This window comes from Anarrhichthys ocellatus, unplaced genomic scaffold (genome assembly GCF_004355925.1).
Source record: "Anarrhichthys ocellatus isolate YVR2014 unplaced genomic scaffold, GSC_Weel_1.0 scaffold17, whole genome shotgun sequence".
NCBI classification, from domain to species: Eukaryota; Metazoa; Chordata; class Actinopteri; order Perciformes; family Anarhichadidae; genus Anarrhichthys; species Anarrhichthys ocellatus.
Window position 1 is genome coordinate 7,624,512 of NW_022280047.1, and position 22,252 is coordinate 7,646,763.

At 45.1% G+C, this 22,252-nt stretch overlaps 1 protein-coding gene across 1 annotated transcript in view; it reads right to left on the reverse strand.

The window, feature by feature from the left end:
- Positions 1–22,252, reverse strand: part of fam222aa (family with sequence similarity 222 member Aa) — a 47,417-nt gene that overhangs the window by 15,126 nt on the left and 10,039 nt on the right. Inside the window, exon 2 of the mRNA XM_031856477.1 lies at positions 6,919–7,061. Coding sequence (XP_031712337.1) covers positions 6,919–7,015 — 97 coding nt within the window. The 5' untranslated portion in view covers positions 7,016–7,061. The remainder of the gene's footprint in view (positions 1–6,918; positions 7,062–22,252) is intronic.

Genomic DNA, 22,252 nt, shown 5'->3' on the forward strand with positions numbered 1-22,252 from the left:
CCACCTCTGTTCTCTGCTGCACCTCTGTAAAGCCTCACTCAAAATGATCCCTTTCTGACCCTCAAAACTATTCATACAGTGTTTTAATACCTTTAGTGACTATGGTTTATTACAGGGGTCTTCAATGTTTTTCAGGCCAAGGACCCCCAAACTGATAGAGAGATGGAGCAGGGACCCCCGACTATATATATTGTATAAAATTGTGTTTTGTATTAAAATGGGCCTAGTGCCACGTATAAACATACCTCTTTATTGTGCATTCAATACTAAGCTATTCAAATAATACACAGGTTCATATATTCATGTTTTTATTTTAAACATGTGCAAGGTACAGTGAGTAGGGTGGCCGTGCCACTGCCATTTATAAACAGACCTTGTCAGCTGATACCAATGCCAATATCAACATTGTCTGTCAATTGCATGATAATCATGCACACAAGCTATTCAAATTGAAATGAGTGATGGCCTTTGAGTGCCACTGCCATGCATAAACATACCTGTTATCTTGTATACAATACTGAACTATTAAAATAATGGGCAGATTCATGTTTAGAGAAAAAACAATTTACGTTTGTTTTTATTTTTTTAAATTGTCTAATCAACCAAAAATTTCACGGACCCCCTGCAGTACCTCTGGTTTAATACATTTAATGAGTAAAATACTGTAACATATAATATCATATAATATCCTCTATGAGAATATTGTAAACATATAATACATTCCATAAGTAAACATATTGTGACTTTTTAACATATTTTGACATTCTTATTATTGTGACACTTTTACTCACCACTTGGGGTGTTATTAAATCCTACTAATAATGTTTTTAATACTGAAATCCTTCACAATTGGTACATTTTCAGTGAGATTTAACTATTGCTTAAAGCCAAAATATGCAATGCTTCTTAATTAATACCCTTTAACAGACAGAGCTTTCATTACTTCAGTAAGTGATACTTTTGCTTTCATGTTACCTGGCAGATCGATAACATTTTTAGTGCAACATCAGAAAGCTAAAACCAACTTAGACACTTGCTGCTCCATGATGGAGCTGACAGATACAGGCCTGGGTTTCTCCAGGGTTACGGTTAGTGAAAAGTGGTTGTTCTTCACTACCTCTGAACCTATAACCAAGCAAATGCGATACATTATTTCTGAAACCTAAAATGACAAGGCAACCAATGCATGGGAAGATGGCCGTCATGAGAATGAGGCTGAGGAGCAAAGCACAGAAACTGTAATAAAATGTCCCACAGGAGCAATGCTGTCAACTGTGGTCTGTTTACATTCCCATGCTTTCTTCACAAAACCCTCTACACGATTAGAGTGGACTAAAATAACCACAGACAGGGATGGTATTAAAATCCGTTGCAAGTTAATGAGCGGTCCGGACAAAAAGAACAAACGCCACTGCTGTTGAATCTGAACACTTCTTAATGGCACTCTTTACAAGAGACCTCTGGCAACAACATACTGATCAATATTCACCTTCTGTGAAGTTCAATCTTGACCGCGAGGTGAGAATGTGTGAGACAATTTACTGCATTAAACATGTACAGATACAGCTATGGTAGATGTAATTTATGTCACAATAAACTGCGAGTAAGGGTGTAACCCAGTGTGACCACAAAGACAATTTTGCTAAATGTACTTTGTGTGAAAATGTGTTGTTTTTAAACATTACACTATTTGTTTAGCAGATAGATGTAGTTAAAAAGATGGAGTGACAGGACAGAAATAGAGTAAAGGTTGGAAAACTAGTTGAAAAGCTAATGAAAGCTTTCTTCCTACTTACACACTTTGTAAGTCCAAATGTTGGCCCCAAACTCTCACTTTCTATTTAAAGTTTTGTTATGAAGACACAACTCAAAAACACTAAGAGCGTGCCAGGAGCGTGCAACACCTCCTGAATGCCTCTCATGGTCAGTCTGTGGTGGGCTCAGCTCAGCGCTGAGATGGCACAGGCTGTGTGTCATTTCCTGTGGGACAGCAAGGGGACTGCGGACACCGTCACATCCCCCCCAACCCATCCCCACTCTTTGGCAGGCGAAGACAGAGGGTGTCCATGCCTTGCACCTGGGATGCCCAAATGCCAGCTCGGAGGCTTTGGAACCAGGAACCTGTTTTTCAACCCAAGTCCCGCTGTGACCAAAACTAAAGTGGAGCCCCTCTTCCTCAAGCTCACCTCCCAAGGCAATAAGATTGCTTCGCCCCCCGTGTTCACAGCAGAAGGCAGAGGGCAGAGGGAAGGCATGGCTTCGTGGGACGCCACCAGCCGGAAATTATCTTTTGTGTGCCAGCGCTAAGGACGCCAACATGACAGAAGAGCCAGTAGTATGCACAAGGTAAGACTAGTACAGCCAATATCACAGGGCGGTCCCTGTGAAATAAAGTGAAACTCGATAAATACTCTGAATTCTGCAATATAGCAATGTGATAGAGGTGTGTATTACATATTTCATGTGGCTATGCAAACCCAGTGATCCCCAAAATGAGATCGCATAAGTAGGCACCCAGGAGGATGCAGGCCATGGATAGCTGTCAATCAACTTTCACTGTGAAAAATACCTCATGACCTCTTCCTCCCTGCTGCAGACTGTGGAATAATGGCAGTCTCTGTGGGCACTCTGTGGAATTCCAAATGGGAGTTAGGAACGAGGTAGTTCAATCAGTGGGAAAAGGTCAAGTGCATGCAGATTCTCTCTCCTCTGCTCCGTCTCCATTCCTTTTCCACCCAGTTCCACTTTATGCCCTCCACCTCCAGGGCACTGAGGCAATCAGGGGAAAGGTTGTTATTCCCGCTGCTGCTCTGCTCATTTAAATATTCAACTGAAAATGCGTTGGTTTCGGGTTTTTCTCCCTTACCTAACAACCGTTGGAAAATCATGCTGCAATTTAATATGGCCGGCTAATTCCCCTGTTATGTCGTGCACCGCCTCAGACAACAGTGGAAGAGAGAAGGCTGGAGGTCATTACCGGAGGATGTTCCCTCTCACTGGTAGTGTGGCTTAGGAAGAGAAGCTGCTAAAAGCAAAGCAAACGAATGGCTCTGGCAGCTCTGACTGCAGAGGCACAGGGCTGTTAGGAAAACTACAATCCCCAGGTGAACCCCCATATTATGTCCCGGGGCTGTGTGTGACATGACCAGGTTGTCTCTGTCGATCAAGCAGGAAGAGGGCTGAACGTGGCCTGACATCGCATGAACCTGGGATATCAGGCACTCTGGGAACTTCCTGGCCGATTGGCACCGCAGGCCTCCTGGGTGGTGTCACAGTGGTTTACGGCTGCAGGTGTGCTCATTTGTGTACATGTGTGTACATCTCTGTTACAAGGAGACAAATTCTGGACTTCACACCAGTTGATTTGAGACATAACTGGTGTTGTGGAGTTTGATTTCACTGCTGTTGCATTCATCATTATGTGAAATAGTGTGAAATAGTTCTGTCTCAATTAGAGTTACATAAGTCATTGAATGCAACCAAAAGTATGTTGAAGCAATGTGTGTGTGTGTGTGTGTGTGTGTGTGTGTGTGTGGGTTGCAGCCAGGCCCTGCTGGGGTTAGAGACACGAGGGAACACCCAGGTTTAGCCCAAAGTCTGATTCAATCCCAGAGCAAAAATGGGAGGGGAAGCGAGCTGTGTGATTAACGAAGGCAGGACCTGCAGCGGGCCTGGATAAAGAGCACAGACATGCACACCCTGTGTGACAATGGCATTCTCATAAAATGGCAGGCCTTTCTCCAATTCAACCATTAAGAAAAGAATAAACAAATGAAAACCTGCAGAAATCTGAAAAGATATCATTTTGAAAAATAGCCAGGCATAAATATCCCCACTGACCAGACAATTGAGGGATCCTGGCCCTGTTATTCTTTAGCTGACATGTGGCAGAGTAATTACTGTCTGGACCAGGGAGGAGGCAGGGTAGTGGTGGGGGCAGCTGGGGCTCCTGTCCAGCCATCTCAATGTTACTCATCACTGGACCGGTGCACCTCCCTCTACCCTCCTGGAGCAGGGCTGTTATGCTCACCCCTGCTCCCTGGACCTTCAGACCCACAGTTGAGGACGCCGAACAAGGAGAGGGATTGGTAGCGAGGGAGGTCGCCGCTGGCCGAGGATGGCCAGGGTCAGTGGCATCCATTCACCCCTCTCCCCTTGCAGGGCCTTTCTCTCTCATCTGTCTGGATGGGTGCCCTCTCTCTGGGGCACAACACGATGAGAGGCCCTGGCTCCGCTGACGTCTCTGCCTTTCATGTCTCCATCTAGGGCAGTGGTAGAGAGATGTGGAGGGGAGGACAGCGGAGGGGGCAGGCTACAAATGTCACCCATAACGGGGGATTTAATTAAAAATGACAGGGGCTGGCGCTGGAGAGTGCAGCCACATATGCGTGGAATTTGGGCGCAGTGAAAGCAAGTGCCTATGATTTATAATTCAAGTAATGATCTGCACTCCTTTTAATTTTACGGCCAAAGAAAGAAATATCAAAAGGCCGCCTCTGTGAGGCTAATCCAATATGATATTTTTAAGGGCAGGCGGTCAGTGGCTTTTTGAAAAGCCAGCTTCTCTGTCTCTCATTCTGCTTTGCTCTCACTCTCCCCCATTTGTCTGTCTTTCCCCATCTCCCTCTGCCACTCCCTCCTTTCTCTCCCCTGCCCTCCCCGCTCTACAGTACCCCCCCCCCCCCCCAGACCGAGAGCGGGCTGTGATAATGGAAACATCCCGCTCTCCGCCTCCCGTTTCTCCCGCTAAGCTCTGTGCGCTTGGGGGAAATTGATTGTCTGGCGAGCCGATCTGAACGCTTCCAGCTGATGGTAGAGCCAGTTAAGTCCTTTTTTATTGAGGGTATGAGGGATTTTTAATGGGAGTCGCATCAATGATCTGTGCAGCCACTCGGCATCTGCATGCGGTGGCTTTTGCTAAAACCCTCCTCGCCCTCTCCTCCCAACTGCTCTGCCACCCCAGTGCTCACACCATATGCACACTACTGCACATTACTGTTGTGTAAAGGACAGCCGATGCAAATGACACAGCTCACCTCTACCTCGCTGCCAGGTAATCCCCCTCCTGTGCTCTCACTCACTCTGTCTCTTTGAGGGGTGTATTCTGGTTGAGAACCTCCTGTTGAGAACCCAGGTCACCTTACTCACAACCCCCATTCCACGTTGGCACAAACTGGGCCACGAACAATCAATCATGGGGACCTGCTCAGCGTGGTGACCTGAGTGTGCCCACTTCTGTAGCCAGACCCACTGTCTGCCTTTCTGCACCCCTTCTGGGCCTGGGTGAACAATTGCCTTATTGAGGCCAAGAACTGCACAGTGGTGGAAATTCAACACTTGCTTCCCTCTTCCCCCTCCAAGGACAGAAAGGAGGCTATTATGTTCAAACATCCTCATTATCAACCTCAAGTCAGTCGCTGTGGTAGTCATTCAATCAAAGGGTTTAACAGGTGGAGAAAGAGGGAGAGTCAGACAGAGAGGGTCAGTGAGAGTGAGTGCAACGGGAAGACTGGAGACTGTTCTTTTTCTCTATTGATTTGAGTCCTGACTCCCACTGGCTGCTGCTCAATAGAGGACCCGGAGAGGAAGTGGGCTAATCCTGCGAAATTGGAAGGAGGGAATCGATTAAGACCACTGTTGAGGACTCCCTCCATTCCCCTCCCTTCCTCTCCTCGTCTTTACCTTCTCTAATTCTATTTTGCGCAGTTTCTCTTTGTCCTCTCTTTCACTATACCTCTCTGAAACCTCATTAGTGAGGCCGGTTGAACCCCACTCAGCTGAAGAGCTGCCCCTTCCAAATGCACTTGGAGCTCTGTTTGTGTCTCTCGTTCCCTCTTTGTTCTCCTATGCAGTTCCATATGAGACATCCATACAGGCCAGCAAAAAACAACTCAAGATCTGACACAGGTGGCACCCAGTCACCTTGTTGTTTGTGACTTTCCTCTGTCGGAGGCGAGTGGAGTGTGATGTTGACCTGAGAAGTAGCTAATTGGCCAGTGAGAAGCAGAGAAAGAAGAAGGCAGTGCTTTATTTCTTTGCCTTTCACTGGGCTGGTTACAGGCCTGATACAATGTGCCACTGATGAGGAAGCGCAGAACCTGCAACTCCCACTAAGCCTCCCTAAGCTGAGGTAAAAAGTGGTAGGTTAGTGCTCCACTGCTCTCCATCCGCCAGTCTGTTTAATCGGCTTGAGGTAGCTTGTAGGCCTGCCACGTAAACAAAGGCCACTAAAGACTCTAGCAGCATTCAATAGGGAGAAAAGACATTTCTTCCCTTCATCAGAAAACAGACTCGCCGCAAAAAGCTTATCCAAAAGCTTCAACAAAATTAGGGAGAAATTCACCTTCCAGATGCCTGACTTCCGCAGCCCTCTCTAATCCCAAACTGGTTCAAACTAGTTTTGCCAGCTCTGTAACAGTTTTCAGCCCTGGCTCATCTCCGTCCCTTTACACCATTTTGTGAGTGGACAGAGGGTGGTGCTCGGGGAGCAAACAGAGCAGCTGTCATGCTTTACAGGCGGCCGGCACAGCCAGGGCCAGACACTGTAAATGTTTACAGACCCTCAGGGTCACCCAGGGCCAGTGAGGCACGTTAAACACTGTCTGTTCAGCCCTGTTGCCACGACTGCACAATCAGCACAGCTAAACAGCCCCCCTCACAATGAGTAGCCAAACAACATGGCAATCCAAGGTCTAAGTGCAGAGCGAATGAAACTGTTTAGAATTCCTCAGAGTAGCGGGCAAAGTGACAAATAACAGAAACCGGAAAGTCCATTTTCCTTCACTTATTCACAGTCGGGGTTAACCACCATGACCGATAGATTAAAAACAAATGGCGAACACAAGTCTCACTCATTTCTTAGCTTTGGGCGAGCTGAACTCTTGACCCACATCGCTCCCAGTCACTTTGTTAACTCACATTTTCGTCCAAGGGCTTGCAGAGGCTCCAGGGTCTTGCTGGCACACACCGGGTGCTGGGGTGGAGGGTTTTGCCTCCTCTGCAGACAGGCCAGCATGGCGAGGTGGGCACAGTACTACAGCCGGGGGAGTTATGCGGCCAACCTGGAGCAGAAAAAGAGAAAGAGAAAGAGAAAGAGAGGAACGTTGAGTGTGTTGAGCAGGATGATTCAAGGTCAGAGCTCCATGGCCGTGTTCGCTAAGCCAGCAGCAGCTGGCTCTGGGCTAGACGGGCTAGGGTTCTCACCCAAGATTTAATGGGGAAAGAATGCCTACACTACAGCTGCCTGCCTCTCCGCTCTGTGTGCTGAATGATAAACACACACCTGCACTGGGGCAGCATGGTTGACAAGGGTTCAGAGCACAGTCCAGGCCAGTCACTCTGCAGCTTCAAACAGCACATCCACACAGCCATTCAACCGCATCTCCCGTCTGCGAAACCGTCCTCAAAACAAACACACAGGCACACTCAGAAAGTAGAAACACTCAGGCACATTCCTTCCAGGGCAGCGCGTACATGGTGATTGATGGCGTTATCTATGGACAGCAAAAAATGGTAATGTTGAAAAAACAGCAGTCTGTCTGCTGCAACTTAACATGCAACAGCTCTTAGGGACCGTCAGGAAAGGCCTGGGGACTGAACGGTGTCTGGATGTATGTGTAGCTGTGTCTTGAACTGTATAGCTGCGTGTGTGTGTGTGTGTGTGTGTGTGTGTGTGTGTAATGCAATGGGTTGGGAGGGAGAGACTGCCAACCGTACATCAGGGCTAGTGACGGCACTAATCAATCTCCCTCTAGGCCATAAATCTCCAGCTCTATACTCCCCCTTTTCCCCACAGCCACCTTCACTCTGGAACAGGGAGGCAGTTGCTGCTAGTTTCCTTTCAAAAAGCCCATCGCAGCCCTGATGTGTGTGTGTGTGTGTATATATAAATATAGATAGATAAAAACATACTGCTCCCTCTCACCAGAACCCTCAACAATCGGGTAGCATAGCAGACCTCATTCATCAGCAACATACCAGTGTCACATAACACAATGATGACTGATTACTAAGTCTTCTACTTGGATTACGTGCAGGATGAGAACAGCTCAAGCAAACCATCTAGGTCCAGATAGTGTTTTCATATGATAAGGATCGAGATTCACTCTTCTGTAGTTCACTTAGCGGATATTGTTTGGTTTCCAGGAAACTATGAGCCCTTACTGTACTGAGTATAACTCTGCAGAAGCCCACCTAAAAAGCATGGCTGCCTCTGTACAAAGCATTGTGGGCTTAATCTTCGCTCTGCATGTGTTTGAGCCTCATGTCCAAAATGCATCGATATGAAACACTATCGTTTCCATCTGGGCTGGTCTCCTCTCATATTAAAACAAAGAACAGAGGCAAATATTTCATCCGTGCTGTCAGTGCCAGCGTCTCCTGCCATGATGCGTGGCAGATTATTGAAAAATGATTTCTCATGCGCCTGTCACAGGCTTGTCCCCTGTTATTTATTTTCTCAGTGAATCACTAAATGAACATTTAGCCACCTGCCATCAGTCCATTACTTAGTTTTATAGATTATCATTTAAAGAAAGCAATTATAATGATTACAAGATAAATTAATGGCAGTTCATAAAGCGCCAGCTCCTGTTCTTTCTCATTTCAGGAATAAAGCACACTATAGATCACCACTGAAAAACCTCCCAATTTTAAAAGACTAATAGAAGCATTCAATCAAACTAACCTTTACACAACACGACAAGTAAGATGAGTTTAAAATTACATCTATATATTTACGTGCAGTTTTATAGAATGAGTTTAACAGAATCGAAGAATTCACATCCATCCAAGATAGTTATTATAATTTCATAAACGCTTTCTTTTCAGACCACGCTGAAGCATCTCACCTTGAACAACAAAAAATGTCTTCTTCACATTCTGAACGTGTTAACTTGTAAAATGTGAATAGTACTATTTAAAATATAATTTAAATCAGAAATGACTGGATTTCCATTAAAAGGTGTATTTGTATAAACTTGAACAGCCCTCCTTACACAGATGGTGTGTAAAGTGCTAAAGTGTGGATTGAGAAATTGAGGAAGGAAGCAAGATAGACAACCACAACACAACTTACTGCCTATAATTAAGGTTGAATGACTTTCCCGGTCTGAATAGTTAAAAGATTAGAAGCAGGTGTTAAAGAAAAAAAGCAGCACCCCAGCAAACACTCTTTCACTCTTAAAAAATATTTTTTAATAAAACATTATTCACAAGACATTTAATTTGACCTCATTGCATAAGGCTCGTATAAAACACTTAACACTCCAAGTCAAAAATATGTATTTTTCAAACATGTCAGAAGCAGCACAAAACACAAACCTGGTGGTATGAAAATGATGTCAGTAAATTCAATCTTTATACTCTTGTTAATTACACAGCTCACTCTCTCACATACACACACACACACACACACACGCTGCAGATGGAAAAGAGGGGCCACTCTATTTCTCGCCAGGTGCTTGAGCAAAAAAGGTCGCTTGCAGTGCCATTTCCTCTCACACACAGGCAGGCCTGGCCCAAACACACTGGCACTTTGAGCTCATTACTGGCTATTCACATAATCCTTTCTCTGTGTCCTCTCTGTGAGGATACTAATTTCACAACGAGCCCATCCTCACAGCCCACTTGTTAAAAGATAGTGGTTGAGAGAGAGAGGAAAGGGACACACGGTGTAGATTGAGACTAAAAGCTAGTCTTAACTGGGGGATACCTCCACAGTTCTCCCATCGCTGAAATGAAATACAATTGTGTAACTACCCTGCATTTTTCTCCATTTGCTACTCACCAAATGTATTCCGAGGCATTATACTTCGCTGAAAGAGACCCACTTTTTTTCAATTCAATTTCAAGAACCAATTTTCTCCTATTATTGACTTTAAGAGCGAGGCAGAAGGAGCAAGTCTTTGGCTTGTTTGTCATGTTCCCCTTTCCCCTAATCTCCTCCCATTAGGTTATTGTACTTGGCAGATGTCTATCAGAGGCAGGGAATTATCTCCAAACCAACAACCCTGTGACCCATCATCCAGCTGCCCTAAAAACAGCCCATCATGCCCAGGTCTATCCCTAGGATGGTGCTGGTGTGAGAGCACACACACACACACACACACACACACAGCGCTTGAAAAATCACCTGCACTTCACTCACTCATCAAATCCACTCACAAGTCTCCTATTACACCAGTGTGGGGATATCTCAAAAGCCAGGATGTCTATCGGCTCTTTACGTTCTGCCAACGCTGCTGCAGGGTTTGCTATGGGGGCGGAAGATCAGTCCCCTGAGATGAGGGAATAAGCTGGAATCAAGAGGCGGTGGGCTTGGTTGGCAGAGGGCTATTTCTAAGTTAAAAGGTTCTTAAACTGCAGAGGAGATCAGAGGAGATGGCTCCCCACACCAAAAGCTGTCTGCCCAGATAAGCATCCTGCCAACTGTGGGGTGTAACAGGGTGGTCATGGGTGAATAGACGGCGAGTATGTGTGTGTTTTTGAGCTACACATGTTTCATTTGAAAGAAAGAATGAAGCAGCTGAGACTTCGGCTGGGTATTAAAGCCCAATATGTTTGGTCAGATTCATAGTCCTGTTTAGTTATTGTTTGATCAGATTCCTGTGTGCAAAGCTCTTGTATAGCTGCTTGTGTTTAGAAAACATTTAACATTTGGAAACTGTTGTCAAATGAAATTAGGTTTTGTAGAAAAACCAGCCCAGTATCCTATGAATAATGTTATATTAGATATGTCCGCACCTCAGGATTTATGTCCAATGTCAAGTAGCGTTCCCTATACGTAGCGTGGATGAAAGCTAAGGAGTGGAGGACGGTGTGGTAGATGTCTGACAGTTACAGCATTGCAACTGATGTCCACCCTTTTCTTAACTTTCCAAACCCTTACCATACTGTCACCATGTTTTATTTACTCTTACCACAATCTTTACAAAACGTTTACCATAACGTACATACATGCAGAGATGCAGGAGTTGCATTCATTCATTAGCATTGAAAAAAAAAAAATAAAGGGGAAAATGTTGTAATTTAAGGTTTGCAAAACCGTCCAATACCAATGGACTTGTCTGGCAATGAAGGTGTTAAAAACCATGCTAATATATTTCAAAGTACTAACGTACCGGAAAAGGTATAATTTTGGTATTGATACTGAAAGCCAGTTGCCAAGCTTCTATTGAGGTTTGACTGTCTCACTTAACGTGTCTCCAGTGAAGTTCACCCTCCCAGTGGAGGACCAGCCGTGGTCTGGGAGCCTGGCAGACAGCCTCCACAATGAGCAGAGGCGGGGCTTCGACCTAATTGAATGGTGACCCTGCCGTCTCACTGTGGGACGCCCTATGCAATGCTTTTAACAAGCTGCTGTGTCTCCCCTCTTAATAAGCCCAAACAAGTTAATCCAATCGACACACTCAAACCCTTTCTTTTTCTTTAACAAGGCACTGCCTCTACCCCCTTAATCCCCGGCTCCCCCTTCTCCGTCACCATACCGTCACATGAATGGAGGGAGAGTGAAAGGCTCCATTAGGAAGGACTGGCAGTAAACCCCTTCAGCTCGGTACTTTCCACACATCCGCACTAAATAATTTGCAACCATACTGTATATTCAAAACACACACACACACACACACACACACACACACACACACACACACACACACACACACACACACACTAATGCTCACATGTGCCTGATATAAAACTGGTCCACTTGGATGTGGCACACAATGAGAGGGTTATGTTCGCCGACCCTGATCCGCACACTAACAACAAAACACACAAACAAAAATTCTGAGGGGGACGTTTGCCGACAGGCACGCACTCTGGGACATAAAAAAGGCATTGTTAACAAACCCTCCCAGCTCCACAAACAAGAGCCACTGATTCCCAAACAATACATGCCCCTGGATGCACTCACCCACCAGCTCTGCACAACCTCACACCAGCACAATAAATAACCTGCACAACAAAAGGCCATTGTGTGTAAAAGCCTACAGTTTAGGCATTATTGCCATGATATACAGCGTTGGAATAACATATTGGCAGCGGATTCTTATAAATACGATGCAGCATATCACTGTTATTGGGGCTTATACAACCTTGTATGCTGCGCAGTCGTATTTATAAGACGTTTCTCTGCAGATGAAGGGCATCTTGGCAAATACACTCGGCTGTTAGCTTTCTTTACTCCAGTCAGCTTCAATAGCTTCACCCATGGGATGAAGGGTGAGGAATGTCTGGTAGTCCAACAGCAGCGAGTCGTCTGTCATCTCTAATCAAAACACGCCTGCCTAGACTAATGTCAACCCTGTAATAACAATGAGGACTAATTGACTTCACAGCCAACTGCTGCATCTTTGTGCTGGGCGAAGTTTCATTAAATAACAGCCTCAGAAGGCAGCAAGTATGCAGAAAATAGCTGAAATCCAGCAAATTAAGATGAATGAAATTTAAATTCAGATTCATGTGGATGTGTTACAAATACTGGGATGAGGGCTTCTGAACGTCTTATGAAACAATGAGAATATCATTGTTTATTCAACTTTATATTTCAAGCCCCTACCTGAGCAGCATTCAAGGTGGCATGTCCAATCAAATGGTCTTGTTAGATTCAGTACTAGCCTCCAGAGTAGCCCCACTGTGGTCCAGCTCACACAGTACCGTCCACTTCTGGCACCACAGATTCGTAACATACTCTGCTTCTTTGTGTGATTTTGAAATAAAAAAAAAATGTCTCCACATATTGAAAGTTTGTATCAGGCTTAACTATCTACTACAATGGCTAACCAAGCTAATGCGGAAAGCACTGCAATCGTAGGAAAAACAACCAGAGACGGCAATTTTCTGAAGTATTACATGTGCAGCTTTTACTAGAGTTCCCCACAGAAGTCTTTGCATACTCCTCTTTTTACACCTCCACCATAGGTGAGCGGTGCACAGAGGCAGAGTGAGCTAAGCCCGGATCAGCCTGACCTTGACATGTGGAATCAACAAGTACCCTGAGCATACGTGGGTTATGTTACTTGACCTGAGAGCTAATTCAATAAGATAATGATCTTTCAGAAACGTTTGTGTGTCATACTACAGACTTGACAGAGGAGGGACACATAATAGGATGTAAGGAAGAACCAGGCTGCATTCAACTGGTATAGAAGATTCCAATAGAGGCTGTGAGAACTGAGATGTATTCACAATAAAAGAAGGAAAACTATTTAATAGAAACCAGCTTTAAACTCATAAAGCACGAAGCTCAACACTAAAATACTAAACATAGCAGTGTGACAAGAGTCGAAATGCACAGTTTTAAATAGTGGCACACATGTTCTTGTTTTTATTTAGATTATAATTGAGCAATGAGACGTAAAAGTCCACGACAACAAACAAAATTCCAAAGTCATAATTGACATAGCCTCGTATTTCTGTTTTAAAAAGCTGTGTATCCTGAGTTCCACTCTGACTTGTGCTCAGCACACACCTGCGGTCCCATGCTAGGAGAATCCCCTCTGTAAAATCTGATGGTTTGCAGCACAGTACAAGCAAGGTGCTCTTACAACACGACTGAGCCTCTGTGCTCCTGCTGATGCCAGCGAGGGACTTTGAGCAATGAGAGCGTGGCTTAAGATTGTCAGACAAACCACAGGGGAGACGCATCCTGTTCTCCTCTTATTGCCTCAGCCTTTGTTGCATTGTTTTGCGAGGCAGCAGCATCAGTTGTCATCTAATACCACTTTCACACAGAAAACCCTGCTTATGTTGTGACATATTGAATAGATGTGGAGGGTAGCTGTGGAGTTTACTGAACTGTTGATTGCAGATACACCGGAGGATACATCAAATGACTGCTGTTGACAAAATACCTCCTCAAAGGACAGTTTTAATTGAAATGAATTGAAGACAAGTGTGGCTGCATTAAAAACTAATTTAATATCACTCTAACAAATAAAAGAAAACTTTTGCTGCAGATGCAACCTCACCAGGCAGGACTTTCGAACATAAATCACAAACCCTCCACACTAACTTCAGCCAAATGTGAAAAATGAGCTGTGCTTTCTTGGTTTTCATGCGAGGATTTATATTTCCCCAGAAAACCTTATTACATACCATTTGTAAAGCATTGTTGATATTGCAAAATTTCTTATCCCAATGTGACACAATCCTTTATTGTCTCAGACAGGTCCATTCACGGCTTAACGCAACAACAATAAAACAAGGGCTCTTTTTCCCTCTATGGTGGCTCGCTTGAATATTCAAACAGTGTTCATTGTCTTTTTGTTTTGTGTTCATTGTTTGTTGTGCTGTCATTCCTCAGCTTGGCTCCTGAACTTCAAAGAAAGGCTTATGTCAATTTATGATGAAATGGAGTGAGCAGGCGAGAGAAAAGATGGAGACAGAGGGAAAACCTTCACGCAAAATGGCCCTGCCTCAAAATGTATGCTTGTTAATGGGTGTTCAATAAATCAATGGAATATAATTAAATTCAAACAATGTGATTTCTTCTCTCACTTGCCGAAGCCTGACTCCAAACATCGCTCTCCGCAGAGCCTAAGGTGACCCCAATTCCCATGGTCCAAAGGCGGACTCTGCCGTCTTTCTCTGGAGGGTGTCATAGATCCAATAGTCAGTCATGCATAACATTAGTGCGTTGTGAAGCCCACAAGGCAATCAAATAGTGCACCGTTGAAATGTTGACACTGATCTCATTTGATATATTTGAAGTGTGACAAAGACATTTTTGCTCTGCTGGATATTACAGACCATAAAAGAGAGGATGACACAAGCGCTCACAGCTAAGCTGGAAAAGGAAGCAGGCATTTTTCTCCCCATATTCTCCCCACATTGCAGTTTCTGTCACCGAGACTCAGCAAGCCTTTCCTGTTACTCCGTAATGTGTGCTATCCAGCTGTTGTCATCCTGCTCCCTCTCAAAGCCGGCCCTGACCATGCCAGCAGAGGGAATCCAATTGGGCAGAGTGGGAGGTGAGTCTGCGGTTGGTAATCACCTGCTGGCTAAAAGGCACAGATGGCAAAAACACCAGCAAGATGTTGTCGTGCAGCAGCAATCCAAGAAGTCTTTCTGACAGGCCGACAGACAAACACAGAAACCTGAGAAACCCACAGCGAGCTGAGGAATCGCAGCGTGCAGATTTGAAGCAGAAACCTGGCGACCATGCAGCCAGTGAGCTACCTGAAGTGCAAAGAGTTAAAGCATCGATCTCGTGTTTTCACAGGCAAGGTCTTGGTGTCACAGCTCAGTGATTGGGGAAAGTGAAAAAAATGGGCAGGTTGTAATGATTTAAATTGGTAGATGCTTTCCATGACAAAAGCAAAGTGATAAGGGTTCCCGTTATCAGCGAGTTTGACCAGCCACGGCGAGAGAATTGAGAAGCGAGGTCATCACGGAGATAACAGCATATGAGGAGACTGATCTTTTCCTTCTCAAGTTTTTTGGATACATTCCGTCGCTGCTGTGATTTATTTTAGACCAAAGTCTTGCTCTCACGTTTCAGGTCTCAGGACTACACATCAGGGAGAACATGGCTGGTCTGCACCCGCTCAGATTTACACTTGAGCTGCCGTGACTTTAAATCTTCTGACACGCTGGAGACAGTAAATTCAAGTTTCCACCGGGATTAACAGAAGATATACACTGATACATTTAACTACAACAGTTTGAGCGAACGTGCAACTGTCACTGAAATCAGGTGCAGAGCCTGTTAGCTTTTCTCTCTCAGCTCGATGAAGGAAGTTGGACGAAGTCATTTAGTTTATTGATGTTGCTTGCAGAGATTTTTTTTTATGGTACTCAAGGCTCCCAACACATCAAACATACCAGAGTAAAAACGCCCCGGAGACATCCCTCTTTCTGAAGACTCCCCAGCAGATGAGCTCCTTCTGCTCGGTGTGTTACTGCTCGTGCCTTGGTTTGTCCTTCACAAGAGACAGGTAACACTGCCAAGACCCAGTAATTAGTGCAGATGGAGACTGTAATACTCTCCTCCCCTCCCTGCAGAAATGCCAAGGGAGGCAATCTATAAATTCCTGCATATTAATGCAATTTAAAACCACTCCAGACACCTTGCTGGAGGCAGGTGATAAAAAGGTAAAAGGCAGACTATCTGGCACACAGCTGCTGATATGTCGGTGACATCAGTCCTGTCTCAGCAACTTCCTGGCCCGACACCCCTCAACACACACGCACTCACAGAAATAACTTGATAATCTATCTCCTCTCTCAGAAAATGCTCTCCAAATCCTGACCTTAGGCCTTACAACTGGGTCTCTATCAATAATTAAATGGTAATCTAAAAACCCATTTTAGTTGGGTCATCTTTCTGCGCCATTGTCCCGGCTTTTCTTCTTCCTCCGTCTATTTTCTCCTCTTTCTGTAAGATCTAGTTAGAGATGCCATTAGCATGAGAGAGCAGGCTGGTAATTGTCTTCACCCTACTGAGTGATCCCTGGATAGAGGATTAGGCGGAGAGAAAGCCCTATTTCAACTCGGAGCACAGATGCTGCCCAAAGCCACCCACTCCAGATTAGATTAGACTGCAGAGGGATGAAACCGACTGGTAACTTCAAGCAACATTAGACAGAAAGTGTGGACAGGAGGAGAAACTTTTGTTGACCTTTCACCAGCAGCTGTGACCCCCGATTTTCTTTTTTCTCTACTCTTTTTGGAATTTTTCTTTTTAATCTACTAATATGCTTTTCTGTTGAAAATGGGGATTTGGGGGAAGGCAGTTTATAATTTCTCTCTCTCTGATGTACAAAGAGTATTTAGAGCTGAATCTCCTTAAATCGTCCCCCTGGGCCACCTTGTCCGTCACTAATCTGCCTGCCGCCGCCCACTCATAAGAAGGTGTCACATTTCTGGCACTTCTCCATGGGATAAGCGCTTCAAACACCACAGCTTCTCCTCTTGACCTTTCCACGGAGATGATCGATTAAGCTCGTTGGATTTATTCCATAAACAGGCAACCATTACATCAAAAAGGCGAGGAATTTACCTCAGAGGCAGAACTTAAAATCCATATAAGCTTCACGAGGGTTCCAGTTTTTATTGGCTTCTTCAATCCACTTCTCGCAGCACATTAATAAGCACAGCGCCTTTTCAGGGGCTGTTTTTGGTATCTGAATCACTGCAGTTCTCTACCTGTAATTATTGAAGCAAATCACAATAACAGAGTGAAATTCAACTGCTATCTGTACTCTATAAACCAGTGATGCAGAAAAACTGTTTAGCTCACTTCCTCTGCTAGAGTGGGATGAAGTAGAGTACAAAATGCCTGAAAAGTTTTAAAAGTGAAACACTGCAAAATGGTTGCTTTGTGAAAAGCAGCATTGTGGAGAGTCTTCACTCTGCTTCTCACCTGTCCAGGAAGCTCTGTGGGGTAAACCAAGGAACAACCAAGGCCAGTACAAAGTTCTGCTTGCTACATGAGCCATTAAGTTACAACACTGCAGGCTTCCTGTTTTCATGCTTGAACACTTTCTACATGCTTTCAGCAAGGACAAGACTAAACAACCTCGAGTGGAACACCAGGGAGGAGAAACTCAGGAAGACAAAGAGTAGTTCAACAACAGAATGCTTTAAAGCACAACAAATCACGCGTCACTGCGAATCCCATTTGTGAAAGTTAAAACAGGAAATCTAAAACCAGTTTCATTTCAACAGAAAAAGGGAGAGCTTCCTCTGAGGAGCCCGACCATACTCCTCCTGTTTGTGATCACAGTGGCCAGCGAGCTCTGCTTCAGCTCTGAGGGACTCCTGCTCTATGGTAATCACATCCTATTTGAATAATGAGGCAATACCACCACTCTTGCCGCCCAATCCCCCTGCATCCTTGACTAGAGTCTTTGATAGACACTAATTCTAGCTCCATCTATAAAGCTCCTCTCATGCATTTTTAATAGAATCTATTACTTTAGGATTAAATTATAAAAGACTGTCCTCCTTAAATTTTTAATAGTTTGCATAATTGGTATCAGGACCTGAATGCGAACCATAAAAACCCAGTTTGTACAGGACTGTGCTGCAGAACGAGCCAGACAAAACCACACAGCACCGCTGCACAAAAGAATGACACACACGGCATGACACTATCGTAGACAAGTACATATCTGCCCACCCCCGTGCACGCACATGTGAGCATGGCCATTGCTGCTTTGGGTTCATTGCCGTGGAGAATTAAGCGGTGTGAGCTCAGCGCTTTGAATGACGGGGACAATAAGGTCAGGGACCATGAGAGCTGCCTTTGGCTGCTGAGCTCCTGCAGGAGCCTGAGGCAGGAGGAGTCACCTGATGGAAACAGGAGTCGTAAACCAGGTGTCCATAGACACCTGCTGCCACTATGTCATCTGTGACCACAACACTCGCCGGGGCAAACAGCAAAAACTACTTAGCAGGTTTACAGCCTCCCTCTTTGTCCCCACAGTCACCGACAACTGTGTTCAGTCAGCTTAAATGGGAATGTATGTCCCTCCTCTGTTCCTGGTTTGAGGCAGAGCAGCCATGAGTTAAATGTCATCTGCACCCTCTCACTCGCTGCATCTCCAGCTCAGCTCTTTGCAACAGACAGAGCAAACAGGAGAGCAAATGTGTCGGAGGCATCTCTTCTCAACTAAAGCCCCCTTAGAAATCTATGCACGTCACCATCCCCCAAATTAGCACCGCAGGGACACCCCCCTCACCGCCCCCGCCTGCTGGCGGCAGCTCTTTGGCATATCTGTACCGGGGAAAATATTTCACACTGTATGAATTATTAAGTGCGGGGCCAGTGCTAAGCAGTGTGGAGATAGACCAGTTATTCACAGCTCTATTGGGACGGATGCGTCGGAAACCCGGGCCGCTCGCCTATCAGATCGTTTGTCACGAGTGATAGACAATTTACAATGAGAGAATTTTTCAATTTATTCATTCTGCTGTCACTGCAGTTTTCTACCTCCGCTCATTCCACTCAGTAAACCCCCCCCCCCGTAACTCTGTCTCGTCTGGCGAGGGGGCTCCACACCTGAACCAACCGCCTGCTTCTCTGCCTGATACTGTTGCTCACTTTGTCTTTCCTCAGCCTGGGGTAAAAAGGTGGAGGTGAAACACGTGCAAAAGACCTGAGGAGAGTAGATCCTGCTACTTTAATCATCTTGACTGAGGTGATGGTGTGTTGGGGACATCGTGTGACAGCTGAGGGGTTCGGGCCCTATTGGTGGAGCTGTGGCTGAATGTGGCTCCGGGATAAAGGAACGGAACAGGAGACAAGGCAGGTGAGGGTGCTTGGAGGACCCACTTTGGATAGAAACAAAAGAAAGATAATAGAATTAAACTGCTTATTTATTTACACTGTCAAAAGCAAGTAAAGGTATGAAGGAGAGAAAAAAGTTAATAAAAGTCTAGATTGTAAATAAATATGTTCAACTATTTGAATCTGTATTGTAATAAAATAATCTTTCCAAAGGCAAAATCATCCTAAAGACAGGTTTTTCTTTTAGTTGATGGGGATTTTATTCAGAATAGCATCCCAGAGGGGGCAGAGTCCTGCTTATTTTCCCTATAGAGGAAATGCCAAATAACAACTCCCACGCAGACAAACACAGGACCTCAGCACTAATGTCTGTCAGACTTTACAACATTAATTACTGAAGGTGAACCAGCAGTCAAAACAGCCACAGATTTGTTTTTTGTCAATTAAAACGGACAAAACCAAAAAACAGACCAGCCTCAAAAGTCTAAGCAGCAGTCTTTCATGTGACGGGAGCTCAAATTCAGGAGAGACAAAAAGGTTGTTTTTTTTCTTTCTAAGCTGAATATACAAGATAAATAAAAATGAGCTCAGCAGGCATGTTGGTCTAAATGCTCAGTGAGAGCAGTTTGACTTGTGAAGCAGCCCAGAGTGTTTCTCTATCTGCGATGCCCTTTGAAAGCCTGACGCAGACGGGTTGCACTGAATAGGCCTTGATGTGAAAGGCAGAGATGTTAGATAAATGTCCTCGCAGCCAAGGCCTCTGCCCTCTTCCTGATGATGCATTCTTCTACTCAAATACTCACTTCCCCCCTTACGCACCCACCCACACACACACACCCACACACACACACACACGCAGTGCCAACAATCCCAGTGAGGGCAGCATTTGTTTGGGGACAAGGTGACCCCTGTTGCCTAGGGGCCTGTGAACAGGCACAATGAAGGCCTCTCATCCTGCACACACCCAGCCGGCTGTGTTGGGCTGATGACGGGTGGAGGGGTGGGGTGTGAGGGGCATCACAACACCCTGCTACTGCAGTTTTAAACCCCTATTCAGGAAGCCCCCTGAGATAGCTCCTTTCACACCCTGCACAGACGGAGCAAAATCCCCGCTTGTAACCCAGAGTCACGCAGTCACCAGATGGAGCAGCTATTGAGTGAAGGATTGCGCCGGCAGAGGCGGCTCCCCATCCATCCCTGCTGGAAACAATGGGGCAGCAGGTCAAGAGTGCTGTCTCCAGAAGGAGGGGTCAGGGAGGAGGGGCATGCTTCGACACAGTCGAGCTATGCGAGCGCTTTGAAACTGGAGGAACTGAGAGAATGGTTTTTGGATGACGGGCGGAGGGGAGGAGGCTCATGGCTGGCGGCGGGGATCAGACTTAGGTAGTGGGGGCTTGTGTGTGAATCTGGGACAGCAGTGTTTGTGTTCAACCTGCAAACAAGAACAAAAAAACCATCCCACACTGCGTGCCCACATTTGCATGTTCAGAGGAAACACAGACTCGCAGTTTAACGCACATTTCAAGGACCAACAGTTACAGACACTTGCTTGTCTTTGTGCACAAAAGCAGAGAACTTTATTGTTGATAAAAAGCACTGCAGTGAGGCGATGCAGGCAGTAGAGAATACCTTTACTATACTGCAAGACAGTTGCAGTGCCCTCAGGACATTTTTTCATAAAAAATAACTTAAGTGAAACTGGTGTCTGCAACCAGGCCACAATTAGTTATTAAAGTGCATAATTAAAATACAAATGCTTCACTGATTCCTTATTGTTCATACTCTTAATATTCTTTCAGCAGCATCACGTGAAATTACAGGGAAGTGCCAGAATAAAGCCTATAAAAACAATGGCTTTGTATTGTTCTGAAGTCGTTATTAACGGACCAATTTTCTGGGTTTTCAAAGTGAAGAGACAACTGTGAGACAGAGGGTGAACTGCTATGAATAGCTACATGCTCAAATGCTCATGCCTGTATGCATGCACGGGTGCGTGATCACACAGATGATCACAAAGCAGTCACAGCTCTCTGCTGGGGAAAGTATATCCATTTCCATTGAACAGCAGTCTTGCTATCATATGGCTCTGACCTGGGAGTCAATTAGTCATCTAGGTTGCCCTGCCTCACTGGGTTTCTATGGCCAGAGACGAGACAAAGACACATGGAAGGCAGGCCTATATACGATGATCCCATAACTTCAGAATCTCTATACGTCGTAAACATCCCAACCACTGAGCTGCCAAATGTTCCACATCCTTGAAAGGTTTGGTTTATGGGGCTATTTTGCACAGGAAGGTTTTCATTACAAAGCAGAAGGTGTCAGGAGGATTGCAGCAATCCTCCATTAGCAACCTCTTGACAAGAAAGTACAGACACAAAAAAAGACTTCCTACCAATTGGGAAATGTTCACAAATCACACCTAATTAAACACGAAAGCCTAGTCCGTGAACTCAGAGTGCAGAAAGCCTTTTCAAGACAGAGGCCAGATAGTTTTTTCTGGGTTGTAGGAAAAAATACATTTGTGCAAAGACACCGTTATTTAATTCTTGTTTGTGTTTCCTTCAAAAAAACATATCAGCTCACTACTGAGGGACATAAAGGGTCGAGCTGTAATTCTTCCTTCCCTAAGTCAGATCACAATGCATCAATGTTTTGCCATTTCAGAATATGCCGCTGTTATGCTGTTTGAGCCCAGAATTGAAAAAAAATAAAGCCTGTTCCAACCACACTGAAAGGGATCAATAAGTGCATAAAAAAAGGAAATGGCCATAAACACGGGGGCTTTTATTCAGAGTGCCGCGATGCAGATGAAAGCACAGAATGCACCTGGAGAGCAAAGCTGAGAGCGGCGGAAGACAAGAGAGCCCACAGAGTTATCAGGTGGGGCCAGAGAGCGGCGTCTATATTCAGACCTCAGCACCATCTATCTCCACAGCAGCTATTAGATTTCTAATATCGTTGGTTTTAAGGAGGCTCGCCTTTCCTGCCACAATGATGCAGATTCAGCCCCAGTTG